General features: G+C 38.3%; 1 protein-coding gene across 4 annotated transcripts; it reads right to left on the reverse strand.

The window, feature by feature from the left end:
- Positions 1-5,892: 5,892 nt before the first annotated feature.
- On the reverse strand, positions 5,893-16,555 carry LOC126607490 (uncharacterized). 4 transcript variants are annotated; one of them, XM_050275099.1, is made up of 33 exons: positions 16,298-16,555; positions 15,869-15,930; positions 15,537-15,629; positions 15,255-15,441; positions 14,787-14,902; positions 14,489-14,575; positions 14,274-14,390; positions 14,125-14,188; positions 13,865-14,007; positions 13,138-13,185; positions 12,969-13,037; positions 12,669-12,744; positions 11,514-11,644; positions 11,367-11,426; positions 11,139-11,208; positions 10,964-11,028; positions 10,822-10,883; positions 10,600-10,723; positions 10,467-10,524; positions 10,193-10,305; positions 9,972-10,049; positions 9,804-9,866; positions 9,579-9,674; positions 9,329-9,438; positions 8,633-8,822; positions 8,131-8,245; positions 7,699-7,811; positions 7,530-7,604; positions 7,232-7,294; positions 7,029-7,160; positions 6,901-6,957; positions 6,738-6,818; positions 5,893-6,598 (listed from the first exon to the last, which is right to left on the reverse strand). In XM_050275099.1, the coding sequence occupies exons 1-33, from the start codon at positions 16,428-16,430 to the stop codon at positions 6,542-6,544; spliced, it is 3,108 nt and encodes a 1,035-aa protein (XP_050131056.1). In that variant the 5' UTR covers positions 16,431-16,555; the 3' UTR covers positions 5,893-6,541. The 4 variants fall into 4 exon arrangements, with proteins under 4 accessions (XP_050131056.1, XP_050131054.1, XP_050131058.1 ...); XM_050275097.1 differs by having other exon boundaries at positions 7,029-7,163; XM_050275101.1 differs by having other exon boundaries at positions 15,255-15,426; positions 16,298-16,554.

Consider the following 16,555-nt stretch of genomic DNA (forward strand, 5'->3'; position numbering starts at 1 on the left):
CAGTAGGGGATATGAAGGATGGGCGCCATATGTTGTCTGGAGAAGGCGTGGCTGTCTCTTCTCCAAGGTTCAAGTCAAAACGACGGTCGGAGGGTCCAGACATTTTCAAATGTGTTGAAGAGGGAAGAGGTCAGACAAATCAAGATCTTAGAAGTGCAAGAAAGGAGCTTCTACTGGTAGAGATTCAAGTGTGCTGTGGAACTTAATGCCAGCCTCTATAAAAATCTGCACTCGATGGAGCTTCAGAAATCGAAGAGGCGTTTGCTTTCTCAAAAGCTGGGCTGCTCAGAGACCACGAGGGCCGATCTCAGAAATCGAAGAGGCACCTGCTTTTTCAGCCTCGTCAGCACCTGTCACATGCACACTCAGCTTTGCGGAAATTACGGGCAATCTGTCGAAGATTTCTGGTGAAGTAGAAAGCACGTGAATCTTACTGTTCAATCACCGCTCTCCATATGCACCATCAACTCCTCGGGTACCACATATAACTTTGTCAAAGATCTTTGACAAAGTTTAGGCACGAGAATTTCGAAGTTCCAGCTACCCTACTATTACCCACAAGGGTAAAGGAACAGCACCACTGCTTGACAACTGGAAAGTCCCTATGTGTGTCGACCTCCGTGTTTTGCGGCAAGACAGGTTGGCAAGAACGTCCAACCTTTATCACATTCGAGAAAAGACTCCCAACATAATTACTTTCTCAAAAACCGGAGTAGCACCGCTTTCCGAATCTCGAGAGTCAGATCCTCGACGGGATTGCTTGTTCGAAAACCGAAGAGGCACAACTCTCAGAACTTCGAGAGCCAGATTTCCTTAGATAAAGCTTGTCTGTAATCTTCACACGTAACATCAGCTTTCCAGATACCACATACCACTTTTTCAAAGTGCTCTGACAAAATTAAAACACGTGAAGCTGGCAGCTCCCACTACATTGCTGTGACCAAGAAGGGTAAAGGAATAGCATTACTACTTGTTATTGGGAAATCCCTATATACATCGACCTCCCTCCTCAACGGACAGGCAAACCTACAAAAATGCTCAACCCTTTCTCGCATTCGAGAATGCACCCTCAACATAACCTCTCGAAATACTCAGCTTTATTTCCCCCCGATAATACCTCAGCAAATAAGCCACACCAAGAACAAGAGTATCTCATATCATCAGGGTCGAAAGCAAGAGTATCCCATATCATGCTTTCTCCCTGTCTTTGTCTTTGTCCTTGTCCACACCTGCAGGACAAGGAGAAAGAGAGCAGTCAGTCGGAACCTGAAATCAAACCTCCAATTTGGAACTGACTGCCTGGAACCTTTGCCTGGTTGCTTACTTAGCATTGCTCTCGAGTACTCATCCTCAACTGCTGTCAAGGTCACGAATTCCACCGGCAAATACCTCATGACAGTTGATCAGATATTGGCTCTTTACACTGAAGCTGCCAAGCGTGGATGAGTCACTATGAAGGAATGTTCTGAAGGACCATTTAAATGCAAAGGTTGCACACCACTTCTGCCATGCAAAAGATTGAAGCAGAAGGTTCAACGGTGAGCTGAAACAGATCACTACAGCACGACACCTTTCCATACCACATTCATTATTCCGTCAACAGCAAAAGTATCCCATATCATCAAGGTCGAACGTACTCTAGATTTGATGGACTTGTTTTGACCCTCAAATTCTTGAGTCGGCCTTATACTCTGAAGGGAACCAGAAAACCCTCCAGCACAGTTCAAGAATAAGCCTGTGGAAAGTTACTTCTTCAAAAGCAAAAGTATCTCATATCATCTCTTATCCATTTGCTTCTCCTTATCCTGGCAGTTGAATGAGAGACAAGGAGAAGGAGAACAATCAACCGGAAGCCGAAGTCAAACATCTGATCCTGGGTTGCTTGCTTGGAAGTTTGACTGCTTACCTTGTCTGTCACCTCTTTCGGCAGATCTCCTAGCTCGGCGACTTGGGGGACTCCTACTATAGGGTTTGTATCGCACTTGACCAAGCCCGAAACTACAAGTAAGCTTCAAGTGAAATTGATACATTACCTTGTGCATCTTCATCGGTTAAAGATACCACCCCTGGATGGAGGAAGCGTACTTCCAGAGAAGATGTCACATCTACCTATGAGAAAGATAAGGCAAGTGAAGACGATACCACACCTCGGTACTTAGAAGTTTCGTGATTACTCAGCGACTTGGATCTTGCAAGTCCCCAACCGAGGAGCTTCCCTCACTCGGGAACTTAGGGGAGCACTGTTTGTACCATACTTGACTAATCCCGAAACTACTGAGCACCGGTCAACGTTATACCGTCAAGGACCCAGAAGAGTTTCCCTTCAGCCAGAAGGCCAATCACAATGCGACACGTGTCGACATCAGAAGCCAATCACAGCACGACACGTGTCAACATCAGAAGCCAATCACAACACGACATGTGTCAATATTAGAACAAAACTAGAAACTCTCTTCTATAAATAGGGATCATTCTCCCAAAATAATCTCTAATGTCATTTTGTACTAAACTATTCACTAGAACTCACTAAACCAGAGCTTGAACCTATGTATTTGTGTAAACCCTTCACAATTAATGAGAACTCCTCTACTCCGTGGACGTAGCCAATCTGGGTGAACCACGTACATCCTGTGTTTGCTTCTCTGTCTCTATTCATTTACGTACTTATCCTCACTAGTGACCGAAGTAACCAAGCGAAGGTCACAAAACCTGACACTTTCTGTTGTACCAAAGTCCTCGCTGATTTTGTGCATCAACAAATCCCATCACTCGAGAGTCCATCAAACTTTCTCCTAATAATACAACTAGACCTTGGTGATCTTCCCTTTGATCCTCTAAATTGAGAGTTTGGTCAAATATGCATGTGCATCCATGGTTGTTCGCCCCCTAAATTCGTCATGGGCTTTGCAGGTAGGCAGGGAATTTACTTGAACATGAAACTAGAGACTGCGACCGTTGCATTATTAGTTACCGCGAGTAGACAAGATTTGAGTGATAGGGATTGCACTTTATGAATCAATATTTATACTATATATTTCGCCCTTTTATATTTGTTTTCTTGTTGAGTTTAGTTGGAAGTTTTAAGTATGTGTGATACTTTTGTCATATTATGTTTCTAGGAGCAGCAGGGTCGAGTTTGGTGGAAAAGTATGCAAACGGTGGAATTTTTGAGTGATTCCAGTTGGAGATGAAAAATACCCAAGGAAGTTGTTGGATGAGAGATAAAGATAAGCAAGGAACGAAACTAATATACCAATATCAGTAGGAAGAGGTCCGTTAAGCATGTTGCTTGAAAGATCTAGGCCTGTTAAGCTTGTGCAGTTTGCTACACCCTGAGGAAACTAGCCTTTGAATCCCAAATCCAAAAGCTTGATATTTAAAACTTTGCTCTTGTGAGGGTGCCAACACTCGATTCCAATGAAGTTACAGACGAAGAGAACATATGTAGTCCATGTGACTTTGCCAGGAAAGTGGGGATTCCACTTATTTTGCCTTAGCATAAAAACAGAGAAAAGAAGTAGGGAGTGGCAGAAAATAGGAGAACATGGGTTGCCCACTATGAAGTGGAGTTTGGTTGGTCTTCCACTTGTAGCTTTGGGTGGTTTTGGCAATTATTGCCTTTTGTTGAAGGCAATACGCGAAAAGAGATAGAGGGGAAGACAGAGAGGAGGACGGACAGAATGGAGCAGCAGAGGAGTATATAAGTTTAAATATAGCAGAAACAAAAGAACTCAACATATCCAATTAACCGCTAACCTTGCAAAGGCATTGCAGTAGAAAATAAAGGTTCTTCTCCTTTCAACACTATTTGTATACACTGTCAATCAATGGAGCTTGATGTTTCTGTTTGCGTGTATTGTGCGAGAGTAGGGACCTTTATTTATAAAGTAAATAGTGGTCTTCGATAAGGATACTTCCCATCATGTAATCCTTATCAAAGTCATCAATTTGATAACCCTTATTTCTAATATCCAAATGATCCATATCAGAATGGTTAACACCAATTGCACCGGGACTTCTTTAAGTTATATTTTAGTCTTTATACATTCCTTAATAACCAACAAGTATTGTCATACATAAACTCTTATGATCTCAATCCCTCATGCAAGTGCTAAACAGGTGTGCAGCTCTCATTAGACTTACAGAGTAGAGAGTTGCAGAAAGCAACATAGCGAAAAAGGAGGAGAAGATCAGAGAGCTTGTCTTGTAAAAAGGGTTTTTTTCCTTCTTTGATTCTTAATGGATAATTCCTTATGTATTCAGATAAGTATGTATAACTAATTTCCTTTTGCTAGAGTGAGACCGTGAACCTCAACATGATTACGTAAATTTCTCTTTTAATTGCTTAAGTGTTGTTACATGCTTTGATATTTTCAATCACTGAATTAAACTATCTATATGTCTTAATGCTTGATCACCATTAGAATGCATTAGAAAAGTCATCGGATGCAAGTTTGAACGGATATCACGTTAAAATTTGTTATGCTTCTTGTGATTGAGGATTGTAATTTCTCCTAAGGTAAATATCATACTTTTAGGGATTACGTGGTTTACCAAAAGGATTTTCACCAAGATTAATGAATCACTCATGTTTATATTTAATCCAAATGTCATGGATGAATTGCATGTAGTGGTATGAGTTTTAGCTTGAATGTCACAAGTAAAACTACACAAGGAAAAACCCAACATTCAAAGCATGTGTGTTTGATTACTTATGCAATTGGAAGAGCTATGTAGGAGTGTTGTTGGTAAATGTTGAACTCTAGCTCCTTGTCAATCTAATTTTCTTCAATTATTTGTTTTATCTTGAGTTTCTACATTTACTTGTTTTGTTTAGTTGGATCACTATTTCTATAAGCCAATTTCCATTTTAGATATTTGTTTAAGTCGCATACAGTAGGATTTAGTTTTGTCAAATTAGTGTATTTCTTAGAGTTAACTAAGTTAAATACTCCAAAAACTCGTAAATAGTTTATATCAGTCATTGAGGAGATCGACCTTGCTTGAGTCATTCTAAACTACAAACACTTGTTCTCTTACAAGAATTTTCTATGGTTTAGACCTTGTTTTACAGGTGCTAAAATCTCTATCAGCGATTAATTGACTTCAAACCAAAAAGATTGTGTCATTGAGTGGGAGTGGCTCAACTTAGGTTTTTTCTTTGGCTTAATGATAAGGACTTTACTTATATACAGAAATAACTTCACATTATGTAGTGGTGAATTAAAGCGTTGACCCTCAAAGTTCAAGCTTTGATTTGGAAAGAGAAATTGCTTGTGCTTTGTATTAAATGACCATAATGATTCAAAGAGAGATTGTTATTGAAACACAAGTAGCCATTACAAGAGAAAGATTTAAAGAGGAATACTTGTAAAGAGAATAAGATCTCGTTTGGATGTGCTTTTAAAATGACTGAAAGCGTTTTTTGTGAAAATGTTTTTAGAACCAACATTTGGTAAGGATGCAAGTAAATCCTGGAAAAACACTTAAGGTGCTTCATAGAAGCACATAACTAGTGCTTCTTGCCGAAAGCACTTTCAGTGCTTCTTGCCGAAAGCACTTTCAGTGCTTCTTGCCGAAAGCACTTTCAGTGCTTTTGGAACCCAAAAACATTATCTAAAAGCGTTTTCAGTTATTTTAAAAGCATATACAAACGAACCCTAAAACTATAATGAATTGAAAGAGCGTTTTGACTTTAATTGAAAGAAATGAAAGGTTGCTAAACTTGCTAAGTAAAATAAAGCTTTGAAATGAAAAAGGTGCAGCTGTAGAGAGATTTGTTTGATTGTTTTGAGTGTCCACATCTCCATGCATTGGCTTTCCTTGATGCAAATGCACCACCCTAGTGTCAATACAAAAGCCACTTGATGCATTCCACCGTCAAAACTTCACTTGTATAAGAAATATCTGTAAACACTTATCATATAATAATGAGTTTGGCATAAAGCTATCACCCAAATCATGTGCCACTTAATGCAAGTCTACTCTAATTTCACAATAACCCCACAAAATGTCATATTTTGTCTTTAATCCCAAACGAGCGAAATTTGCCAATTTTAGGCACAAACAATTGTGGTGGTATTTAATGCTGGAGACGAGAAATTCAGAGTGATCCCGCTGCCTTATCGTTGTATTGACTTCACCATTGAGGGTATAGCTGAGCTGAGCTGGGAGGATGCATATTTTCCGCCACTTACCAGGTACGATGATAGTATTGTACCCGTAAGAAGATTTTTCCGATACATGTTCACAGGCAGGAAGATCGATCTCTCGCTCTTGTTGGAAATTTTCTTCCAGACCAAGATTAGTTTGATGACGCTAGATAGTTGCTAATCTATGGTTTCAAATTGAATTGTTTTTTTTCTTCTCGATATTGAATATTCACAACACATCACCAAAATACATAGCTCGATTTCTGCATTTTGTCTATTGATCAACTGCACTCGGAAAAAAAAAATTGCACTGATTCTGTTGAATGGCCTCCGACGAATAATAAAAGACGATAAGTGATACAGAAACGAGACTTCTCAAGGTCAGTCGGTCATCCTCCGTGAGTTCGTATTGCTTGAATGGCATTCCTTTGATCCTGCGTCAGATTCTGCAGTTCATAGAAAAATTGCAAGACAATCACATATTGTCGGCAGTTGTAGAGAACTAAACAAGATCAAATTAAACTTTTGTTTTCGTAAATGCTTGCAACTGCTTGAATCGGAATGAATTGAGTTACCGAACTTCACCTGGAAAAGATGATCGAACATTTGTCTTTCGCTCTGGGAAAAGTTTACGAAAAACTCCGCAAGATAGTTTGCCAGATTAATCTGTAAGGTGTCATTAAAGCGTGAATTATATGTAATATTACAGATAAAACGCTTAGCAGATGTGAATAAGTCCTCAAGGTACCTTGTTAAGGGGATCGGCTGCACTTAGTTGATCATCTTCATAACTGTCCTCCTCATCCTTCGGAAGATGTTACATTCGATTAGTATCCCAAGAAACTTTACTAAAATATACCAGCAACAAGAAAGTACCTTGTCAAATGTTTTTGCTATTGCTTCAAGATGTTCATGTGAGGGTCTGCCAAATGATGTAACACCAGCTGAATACATCAAATCCTTGTCAAGTTCCCCATCCTCCGCCTCAACTTCTTCCCAGTCGCTATCCTGCTGCAGGAATTGGTTCAAAGCTTAATGTTTATTATGTTACCAAGTAATCTTGGAAATTCATTAACTACCTCATTATCACCAGCTCCCTGTTCTTGGATTTCAACCAATGCATCTGCCAGTAACGCCATTATCTGCAAAGCATAAGCATAAGCATTAAAGACAATCTTATATGTAAAATGGGTGAAACCATCGAGCCAGGCACAACTGTGCACTGGCAAATATAATGTTACAACGAAACATAATATTTAGGAGACTAAATATAATCTGCCCTTTAAAGCGTCCCCTAGGGGACTAGGCAACCAAATATAACTGTCATGGTCCTTTGGCTATGCAGAAGGTGCTTGTCAGGTCAAAGAATAGAAGTACCTTTGCAGGGAGTGGCACCACAGTCCACTGATCTGGAGTTAATTTAGCTTTTGAGCGGGTGGTGATCCCAGCAGACTTCAGAAAAGCAAGAAGAGCAATTTCTTGAATCAAGTACGTTTTAGAAAATAAATAAGTGCATAAAATCACAAAGTTTCAGTAGAACTAGAACCTGAACCAAATGTCCTTGTACGTTAATTTTTGCTAATTCAGCATGCCTAGATGATAGTAATAAAGCCAATGCAGTAGTGGTGACTTTAATTTGGTAGGCACCCTGGATCTCACCTGCAATCAGTTTTAAAGGGCTCAGATAAAAATCATCAATACTATACACCAAATTCTAGTAACCTCAGGTCCCACTGGCCATAAACATTACGTTTTGATAATGTTATCACTTATCCACCCCTTGATATTACTTTCCATTCAACGAAAGTACATGTTTCATATGTAACCAAATTCTATAAATTTGAGATGCTGCTAGGCATTGACATTGGATATTTGACTTGCAATCTTTCGTAGGGGCAAGGATTGGGTTTAATCAACTAAATTTAATGGATCAAATATTGTATCAAGAATATGACAAGTCCAGTAAGAAATATGTTACCTTGCTGTTTTGTCCATTCTGACATTAAATAGACAAAAGAGTTATCATAGCCGTCAGCTGGAATGGTGACCAGCAGATCAATAAACTGTCCAACATTTGGAGCACTCAAGTGAACCTATGAAATACAGCATTCAAAAACTAACCCGAATAAGAAATGGCTAGTCAATGCCTGATCCATACCAGACCAGCTGAGATTAAACATTCAATGAAAGGTAAAGATTGCCAGGAAATTTGATGAGAAACATTTCAGTCAGCTAGAAGCAGCAAAAATTAAACAACTAACGTTCATCGAGCAATAAGTATTGTATACAAAATTGACTGTAGAGTTTTGCCAATGTAAAAGCTTGTTATGGATGACGAATATATAACCTGATTAAAGTGTTGGTAAAGTAAGTGAAACTTTCAAAGGGAAAACGTTTATACATTGTCAGACTATTATTTTATGAGCTAAAACAAAAGGTAAACAGAGGAACTAATAAAGATGAAAAGTTGAGGTGCATACCAACCGAGCGAAAATGAGTAGCAGTGAGCTTCTCAATCCTGCAATTTTAGCAGATCGCATGCGCCTAAGAAGAGCAGCAACTAGGTCTCGAATATGGGGTGCCATTTGTGACGGCAAATGCAATATGAGTTGTAGAATGTAGCTCCCAACAAAAAGAGAACCCGAGCTTTCCAAATTAGGGTCCAGAAGCCTACACAGTTGTCAAACATTCAGGTTCCCGTAACTAGGATCGACCAAATCCTATGGATATGATGACCATTCATTCAAAAAAAATACAAGTTCAAGCACTACCAAAATGGAATTGAATACTATACATGGGAATATCTTCACAACCTGACACTTATTTTCAGCATGCAAGAAAACATGTCATTTTTCATATGAAGTATCGCTTGGATCCATCAAAATGACGAACAAAAAGTTGGCTTTATTCACCTTCCATAGAAGAATGTTGATGCAAAATTCTTAAAAGATAATTTCATGAAAGGAAAAGCAAAGCAAGCCCCTTGCTGTGTATCCCCATTCCCCACAAACAGAGAATCAGAGGAAGGGACAAAAGAGTACCCATCAATATTCCATTTTCATATTCGGTTGAGTCCACTGGTAGTACGTGACAAAGTTTCAAGTTTGAGCCAAAACTAAAAAGAGTTTTTCAAGAAACTATGAAATACCAAACATAGTTAAAAAGAAAACAATTACCTTGAAGCTGCATCAAGCAATCTTCTAACTGTATTTCCAGAATCACCACCCCAAGCTAGCACATCTTGTCTTCCACCAGATATAAAGGCAGCTAAACATTCCGTAGCATTCTTACCAAATTTATCACAATAATTTTTAGTCATTTGTATTCCTTAGATATGTGATAGGTCATAGAACTAAGTCCTGTGTGTGTGTCTGTGACTGAGAGAGAGAGAGAGAGAGAGAGAGAGAGTTAAGCACAACAGACTACCTGCATTTCACTGTGATCATCACTTTGAAGGACTATTTGTATAACAGCATCAAAACAAGCATCATATACTGTTTTTACCACATCAGTAGGAGCATTCTGCACCAACGCTATCACAGATTTTAATTAAAAATCTTGTAATACCACCAAGATGCTGTCTATATATAAAACTGGAAAGCCAAGAGCAGAGGAAAGTAAAAGATGAGCATCCACTGAAGTACATCTTACTTTCAATAACATTGTTACCAGATCCACTGATCCAGCGACTAATCCATCAGGCTGTTGTTGTGGCTGCAAAGTAAAATCAAAGCATCAGAGCAAACACTTATCCCACCAAAAACTAAATTACTGCACTGGGAATCTAATTTATATGACAGACAATCTTACAAGCCATACTTGATTAATAACTGGCCAAACACATGGTAAAACTCGAGAAACCAGTGGACGAATACAACCAGGAGCGTTTTTGAGTGCCTGGAGTAAATTGAGCAGAAAAACCAAAGCACGGTAAATTTAACATATAGATCATAAAAGAAATATTTGTACACATACTCAAACCATGCGAGTGGGAATTTGAAGATATTATAACATCTACCAATTATGCTGCCAATAATTACCTCCAGAACCTCAATTGCATCAATACTGATAAAAGGATCGGAAATATGTGATGCCCACATGTTGAGGACCACAGGAGAGATTACAGGCTCAATGGATACTGATAATTCGTAACCTATAAATAGTCAAAAACAAAGCAAGAAGATAAGCAACCTATTAAAATTAAAAAGACGACAATAAAATCACAAATACATATAGCAAACTTACAAAACCATTCTGTTCTAGCAAGGTCTAGAAAACAAAGTACACAATATTCACACTACCCATAAAACTCACCTGCCTTAATTGCCTCTTGCAGTGTTTCGAGTACCAGGTGCAAGGTTTCATCGGAGGCCTGAAACCAGAATTATAGTAAATTCTTAATGCAAGTACAGCAATAAAACTAAAGTTTATACTAGCTGTAAATTACCTGAGTAAGAAGTTCTGAAAGTGATGAAAACAAACTCATCAAATGCGGTTGAATTATTCCTTTGTTCATTTCAGGTAAGAGCTCGGAGAGTGCCCTGCAGGCACCTACTTTGACAGGTGGCGGCCTGACAACATAAGAATGTCAAGAAAAGAAATATCTCATTTTTTATTAGATACAGGTTACGTATGTACATTCATAAATGTGATTGAGAGAGAAATTTACACATCCATGCCAATTGCTTTGATAGCAGCAAAGAGAAAGTGCTCAAGGACTCCATGGCTGATCTGTGAAATGCTGGAAATATTTTTACCATATTTCCAAATTATTTAACTTTTAATAGATGAGGAAACATTGCAAAAGTTACCACGGAGGAGAATTTAGCGACTGATGAAAAGATACGAGAATAAAGAAAGGGATATTGATGCACATCTGCAACACAATAACAGAAATTGTTCACTGATTCATCAAATTGACATATTTAAACAGAAAAAGAGTGTGGGGGGGGGGGGGGAGAAGGAGTTATTGCAGGGATAGATAACCTAATCCACTGTCTTCAGTGATTACTTGCTCCAGAAGGTTTCCTAAGCCAACTCTTGTAAGTTCGGACTCCTATAAATTAAAATTATTAATGGTATACCAAGGGGAACCCACCAAAAAAAGGAATCGAATAATTCACAAAGAAGTTGCACCAAGCTCATAGGAGCTTTGTCGGAGCACAAAAACCACATTCAAAATAAAGACATCAAAATGAACAACGAAGCACAAACCTCTGCTTCAAGCAACTGGTCTGATAGAGAAGACAAAGCGAAAAGAGCAGCCTCCCTTATCTGATAGCATGTGCCATCCAAAATAGAAAAAGGAGTTAAGAGAGAAGAATTAAAACAAAAAATATAGACAAAATGGTTTCTACTCACTCTCCACCAAATTGCAGAACCAACATCCTTTTCCCTTTGAGACTCACTAAAACATCTTTTTGCAGCATCAATGATGGCACAGATTCCTTCAGTACCGCATGAATTCACCACTTCTTCAAGCAAAAGTGCACCTGCAAAACCAGTGTGAAAATGCTTAAGTGATAAAAGCAATGAGAATAATCATTATTTTTTTAAAACTAGCAACAGCAAACCATCCATAGAATGAACAAAAACAACAATACATAACTCTGATATTCAACCAGTCAAACACATAACTTGTGAAACATATGATTTCTCAATAGTGGTAGTTTTGGTTGAGATCATAACATGATGCTCGCCAAGGAGAGAAAAATGTGGCAGGAATATTCCAACAAAGGTTTAAAGCTGTGATAAGTCATAATGCAATCAAATGAGCTGTACAGTCACATATCCCACTTCTCTCTGATTGACATATGCTCTTTGAGAAGTGAGAACCAATACAGAACGTGAAACTCTTGAGTACAGAAACAAAGAGCCAAATGCAGACGAATTTATAATCTTCAAACTGAAAGGAGAAGAGCATTTGGCAAATTCTAGGTTACAAATGAACAGCTATTACTGGTAGAATAACACACGCATAGATGTATTCCCCTCATCATCAGTTATTCTTCCGCTGACAATGAGCTCTAGTTCAAGTGGCACTGGGTGAGGGGTGGGAAGGCAGTGAATCCTAAGGTCGACCCCTATTTTATGCAACAAAAAAAGAATATTGTGCCACTAAAATATTTGGGGTTTTAAGGTGAAATGACTCAAAATAAAAATCATTATCCAAAAATGAAACATTTGCTCAGGAGTTGGAGAACTAAGATAACTACCCCTTTTTGGAAGGGTAAACCTGGACTGATATCAAGGTATAATGGTCTTTCTCCATGCAAAATTGAGTTAATTTTTCTAACTTTTGAAAAACCGTTGGCATAGTGATAGTCATTTCGGTTCACTTGGCCATAAACCCATGTGTTTTCCAGGCGAATTCATTGTTCATTTTCCAACTTTTGGAGTTTCTCAAAGGTATTAACTGGCACTAACAACTGGACCCATGCTGTGAAATCCAATCTTCAGTCCACAGATTTATGGTTTACGTAAGCACTAGCTAACATATGATATGCATAAGCGTACCAGAAACACGACAGCTATAGGTAACATCATCCTCATCAGCTACAAATTGGTTGGCATCCATTGACCAAGTATGAACCTAAGAAAATGACAACCAAGGTAAGAGAGACTTTTATCTTCAGCTAATATGTGCAAAGAGAACTTGGGACCATTAAGGTGTAAGTGTTGCAAGCATTAAAACTAGAAGTTATAAAAATTAAGATCTGAATCTGAATAAATTTGATACTTTTCTACTGAACCACTCAGTGCAGTACTAAGATGTAAAAAAGGAAAGGACCAACGAATAGCAAAGCACATTCCCACCTGTTGTTCTGTTATTTGGAGAAAACCGATGGTGTTGTACGTCAACTCTTTGACATTATTCATAATGACCTGCAATAAAAGGGGAGCAAAAGATTTTGATATAATAAAAGGACAGTAGGTAATAAGGAGGCAACTAGTAGATATGGAATTACAAATCTTTGCAGCATACCGTTATCAGTTTCGCACTACCCACAATGGTCAACAGAAACTCAAATAACTGCATATAGAAAATAAATAAGTTAGAAACAAATAAAATGAAAAAATCTGGACACGAATTACATATACATCTAAAGGTGTTTGGGGGTGAGGCGGAAGAATAGTGCACTAGCACAAATTCTTGAATTTCTATTCTAACTGTTCAAACTTCTGATAATCAAATAGTGCACAATATCATTACAATTAATCTGAATTTCATTGGTATGTTGCTCCTTTTTTTTCTTCCCGAAACCTGAGCTTTGAGCTTTTGAAACTAACAAATGGGCCAACATCCAAGTCTTCAGGGGATCCAAAGACCTCCAGTATTATATAGCTATAATTAATATTTTGATATGCAACGTACTCTAATCTGACAACAAATTCACCTAAAACATGAAAAGGAAAGCATATGCACTAGATGAAATGAACTGACACAATAAACTCGTGCCTTTGATTATGAAAACATCAAACAAAAATATCAGTTCGATTTTTGTGTGGCAACATAATACAAGCACATGAGACAATATCTGCAAGGAAAGTGCTATTCACACACCCATTTTTACCTCCCACACCCCTTGTTAACTGGCCATTGATCTTCAATTCATTCGATCCAACGGCCGAAAATGGAGAGGGATGTGTGAGAAGTAAAATTGGGTATGTGGATAGCACTACCCTATCTGCCAATGCTATAGATCAACTACCTGGATGACAAAGGAGTCAAGGCTTTTCTCAGCACCATCAGAGTCATATCTATCATCATATGGATCTTCTGTACCTTCAATAGATGACCGCACATATACTCCAAGAGAACTCATAAAAGTTTGCCACAAAGGCCCTACAATAACTGCAACAAACAGGGTTTGTTCAGCAGGAGATATGAAAACTGGATTTATCAATGTGCAGAACCAGAATGTAAAAGGTATATATCTGATCCATTGAGTGATAAGAACGGTCAACTTACTCATAAATTCACTTTCAATAAGGCTAGGAAAATTTTGAACAAACTGATTCAAGCACTTCAATACCTAATGGAGAAGGGACAAATAATTTACAAATCTAATTACAATGTATAAACATCATTACAGATTTTTACCAAGCCACCAAACCAACCTCTGTTCTTATGCTCCAATCATCAGGATCTTCAGACTGCACCGGATGATTTAGGATTGTAGAGAATTGATCCATCCATGGCTTAATCATTGGCATTATTAATGCACTGGTCTCCGTCTGAACATAAACATCTTAAGCTGTTAATTCATAACGAAACACTTAATTTACCACACTTTCATATCCTGGGAAGTTAATTAGAATGGATGAAAAATTACCTTATATACACCACTCATCACCCCTAACATGGAGATACAAGAATAAACAATTGAAAGGGATTTTGTGCGAAAATATTTGGCATACACCTGCAAAAACAATGAACACAATAAATGGAAGGATACTCTGCAGGAAACACAAAAAAACTCAATTACTCAATTACTCATACATGTTCACGTAACAGACATTCTAAGAAGGAGCTTTAGAACCCTCGTGAAAAGCAGCTACTAAAGAATTGGAGCACATGTGATAAGAACAGCTCGAATAAATGAGAAAAGAAGACAAACAAAAAAAACCTACCTGAGGAGATGATACAATTTTAAGCAAGCATGGGAACAAGGCTGGTACTAATGTCGGAACCACTGTATCATCCAAGTCAACAGAGAGAAGAGCCAAGCATCTTAGAGCACCATGTACTACAAAATTTGGGAGAAAATATTGAACTTCAGCAACAAAAATTATTAGACTTCCAAATAGGAAAAGCCACTACAAAAAAGGTTCGAAAGACTTAATAGACTTCTTTTCAACAGCTGCCCCAGGCAATAACCAGTTACTTGAGAACCTTACGAGAGAAATAAAATTGCATATTTGATTGCTACTACTTTAGTACCACCAGGCAATTCCTAATTGAAAATTTTAATTGCTTTCATGTTGGAAAGCCTCATGTGAATTATTTGGGGGAGAGAGAGAAAGAGTGCATGTGTGTGCGTCCGACAGCAAGACAAAAAGAGAGAAGATTGTGCAGATCATGAATAAGAAAAAGCTTACCTCCATTCATATTATTATGATCACTAATCAACTTCAGCAGGTACGGTAATAAGTCAGGCCAATCCTCCGGCCAATCATAAGCTGCTATAGATGCAACAGCCATACTAACTGCTGTACAAATTTTCCTATGAGAGTCATCCAATGACAACAACAGAAGTCTGCGTACAACTACCTGGAAATGCAACCCCTAATTAGATAAGGAATGCAGAGAAGTACAAAAATCAATCTTTCAAGATAAGTACAAAAACAAAAGCGCTTGGCAATGCCAACTGCTGAAAATACCTTCTCGTCACTTGAAACAGCAGGATGTTCAAATGCTTCCTCTCCCTCATGCCAGTGTTTCTTAATAAACAGTTTAAGAAGGACAGCAGCTAGGTAAAAGTATGTTAAGTCTCACACGTGAGGAAATGAAATAAATAATTCCAGCTGTATGCTACAGGTGAGAACTTCAATCGAGCATCCAGCATGAAAAAACACAACTCAAGCACATCTTTTTCATATTTCAAGTAGAAAAAGGGAGGAATCACCTCCAATTTTCACCACATTTTTGTTATGGACCAAGAAAATAATGAACACAATGGAGAGAGAAAAGAACCATGATAACAAAAGGATATCTGGCGCAATCCTAACGGGAGCTCCCTGTTTGCAGCAACCTTGGATAACGCAGTTCCAAAACCTTCAAACAACAAGAAACCCATCAAACAATTTCAGCATGCTTCCGCGCTCCATAGACAGAACAGCGAATTTACATACACAATGCCACAATATATTTCGCTCCATCCACTAGAATCGGAACCAAATCATCAACCTCAAAGGTGCATAATTCACTGCCTATTACAGTAATACCTCCAAACTCCAATTCATATCACCATAAAAAAAAAAAAAAAAAAAAAAACTATCATTTCTTCTCAATTATCCTCATTTCAGCAAGAATTCAAATTACCAAACAAAATTAAAGCAACTAAAAGGTTCAGTCAGCGACTCAACATTAAGAAATGAAACAAAATCAAGTTGAAAGATGGGGGTTTTAGGTGGGGGACTACCTGGTTGCACAGAAGCCTGATTAAGCGAAGCTTCGGCGAACGAGCGAACCTCGTGGCTAGGGTCGAGAGTAGCAGACAAGCAATTGAGCAGCCATTGCTGATCCCCGTCGACAACACCATTGAAATTCGCCATCGCCGAATCCGAAAACCCTACAAACCCTAATCTGGTTCCAAGTAAATGATTCTGTCCGTCTTTTTCCTTTTTTTTAAAAGATTTGAGTCGGATAGCTTTTTTATTTTCCCGCCTCCAACTGAATC

Source organism: Malus sylvestris, chromosome 16, assembly GCF_916048215.2.
Source record: "Malus sylvestris chromosome 16, drMalSylv7.2, whole genome shotgun sequence".
In the NCBI taxonomy this organism is placed as follows: Eukaryota; Viridiplantae; Streptophyta; class Magnoliopsida; order Rosales; family Rosaceae; genus Malus; species Malus sylvestris.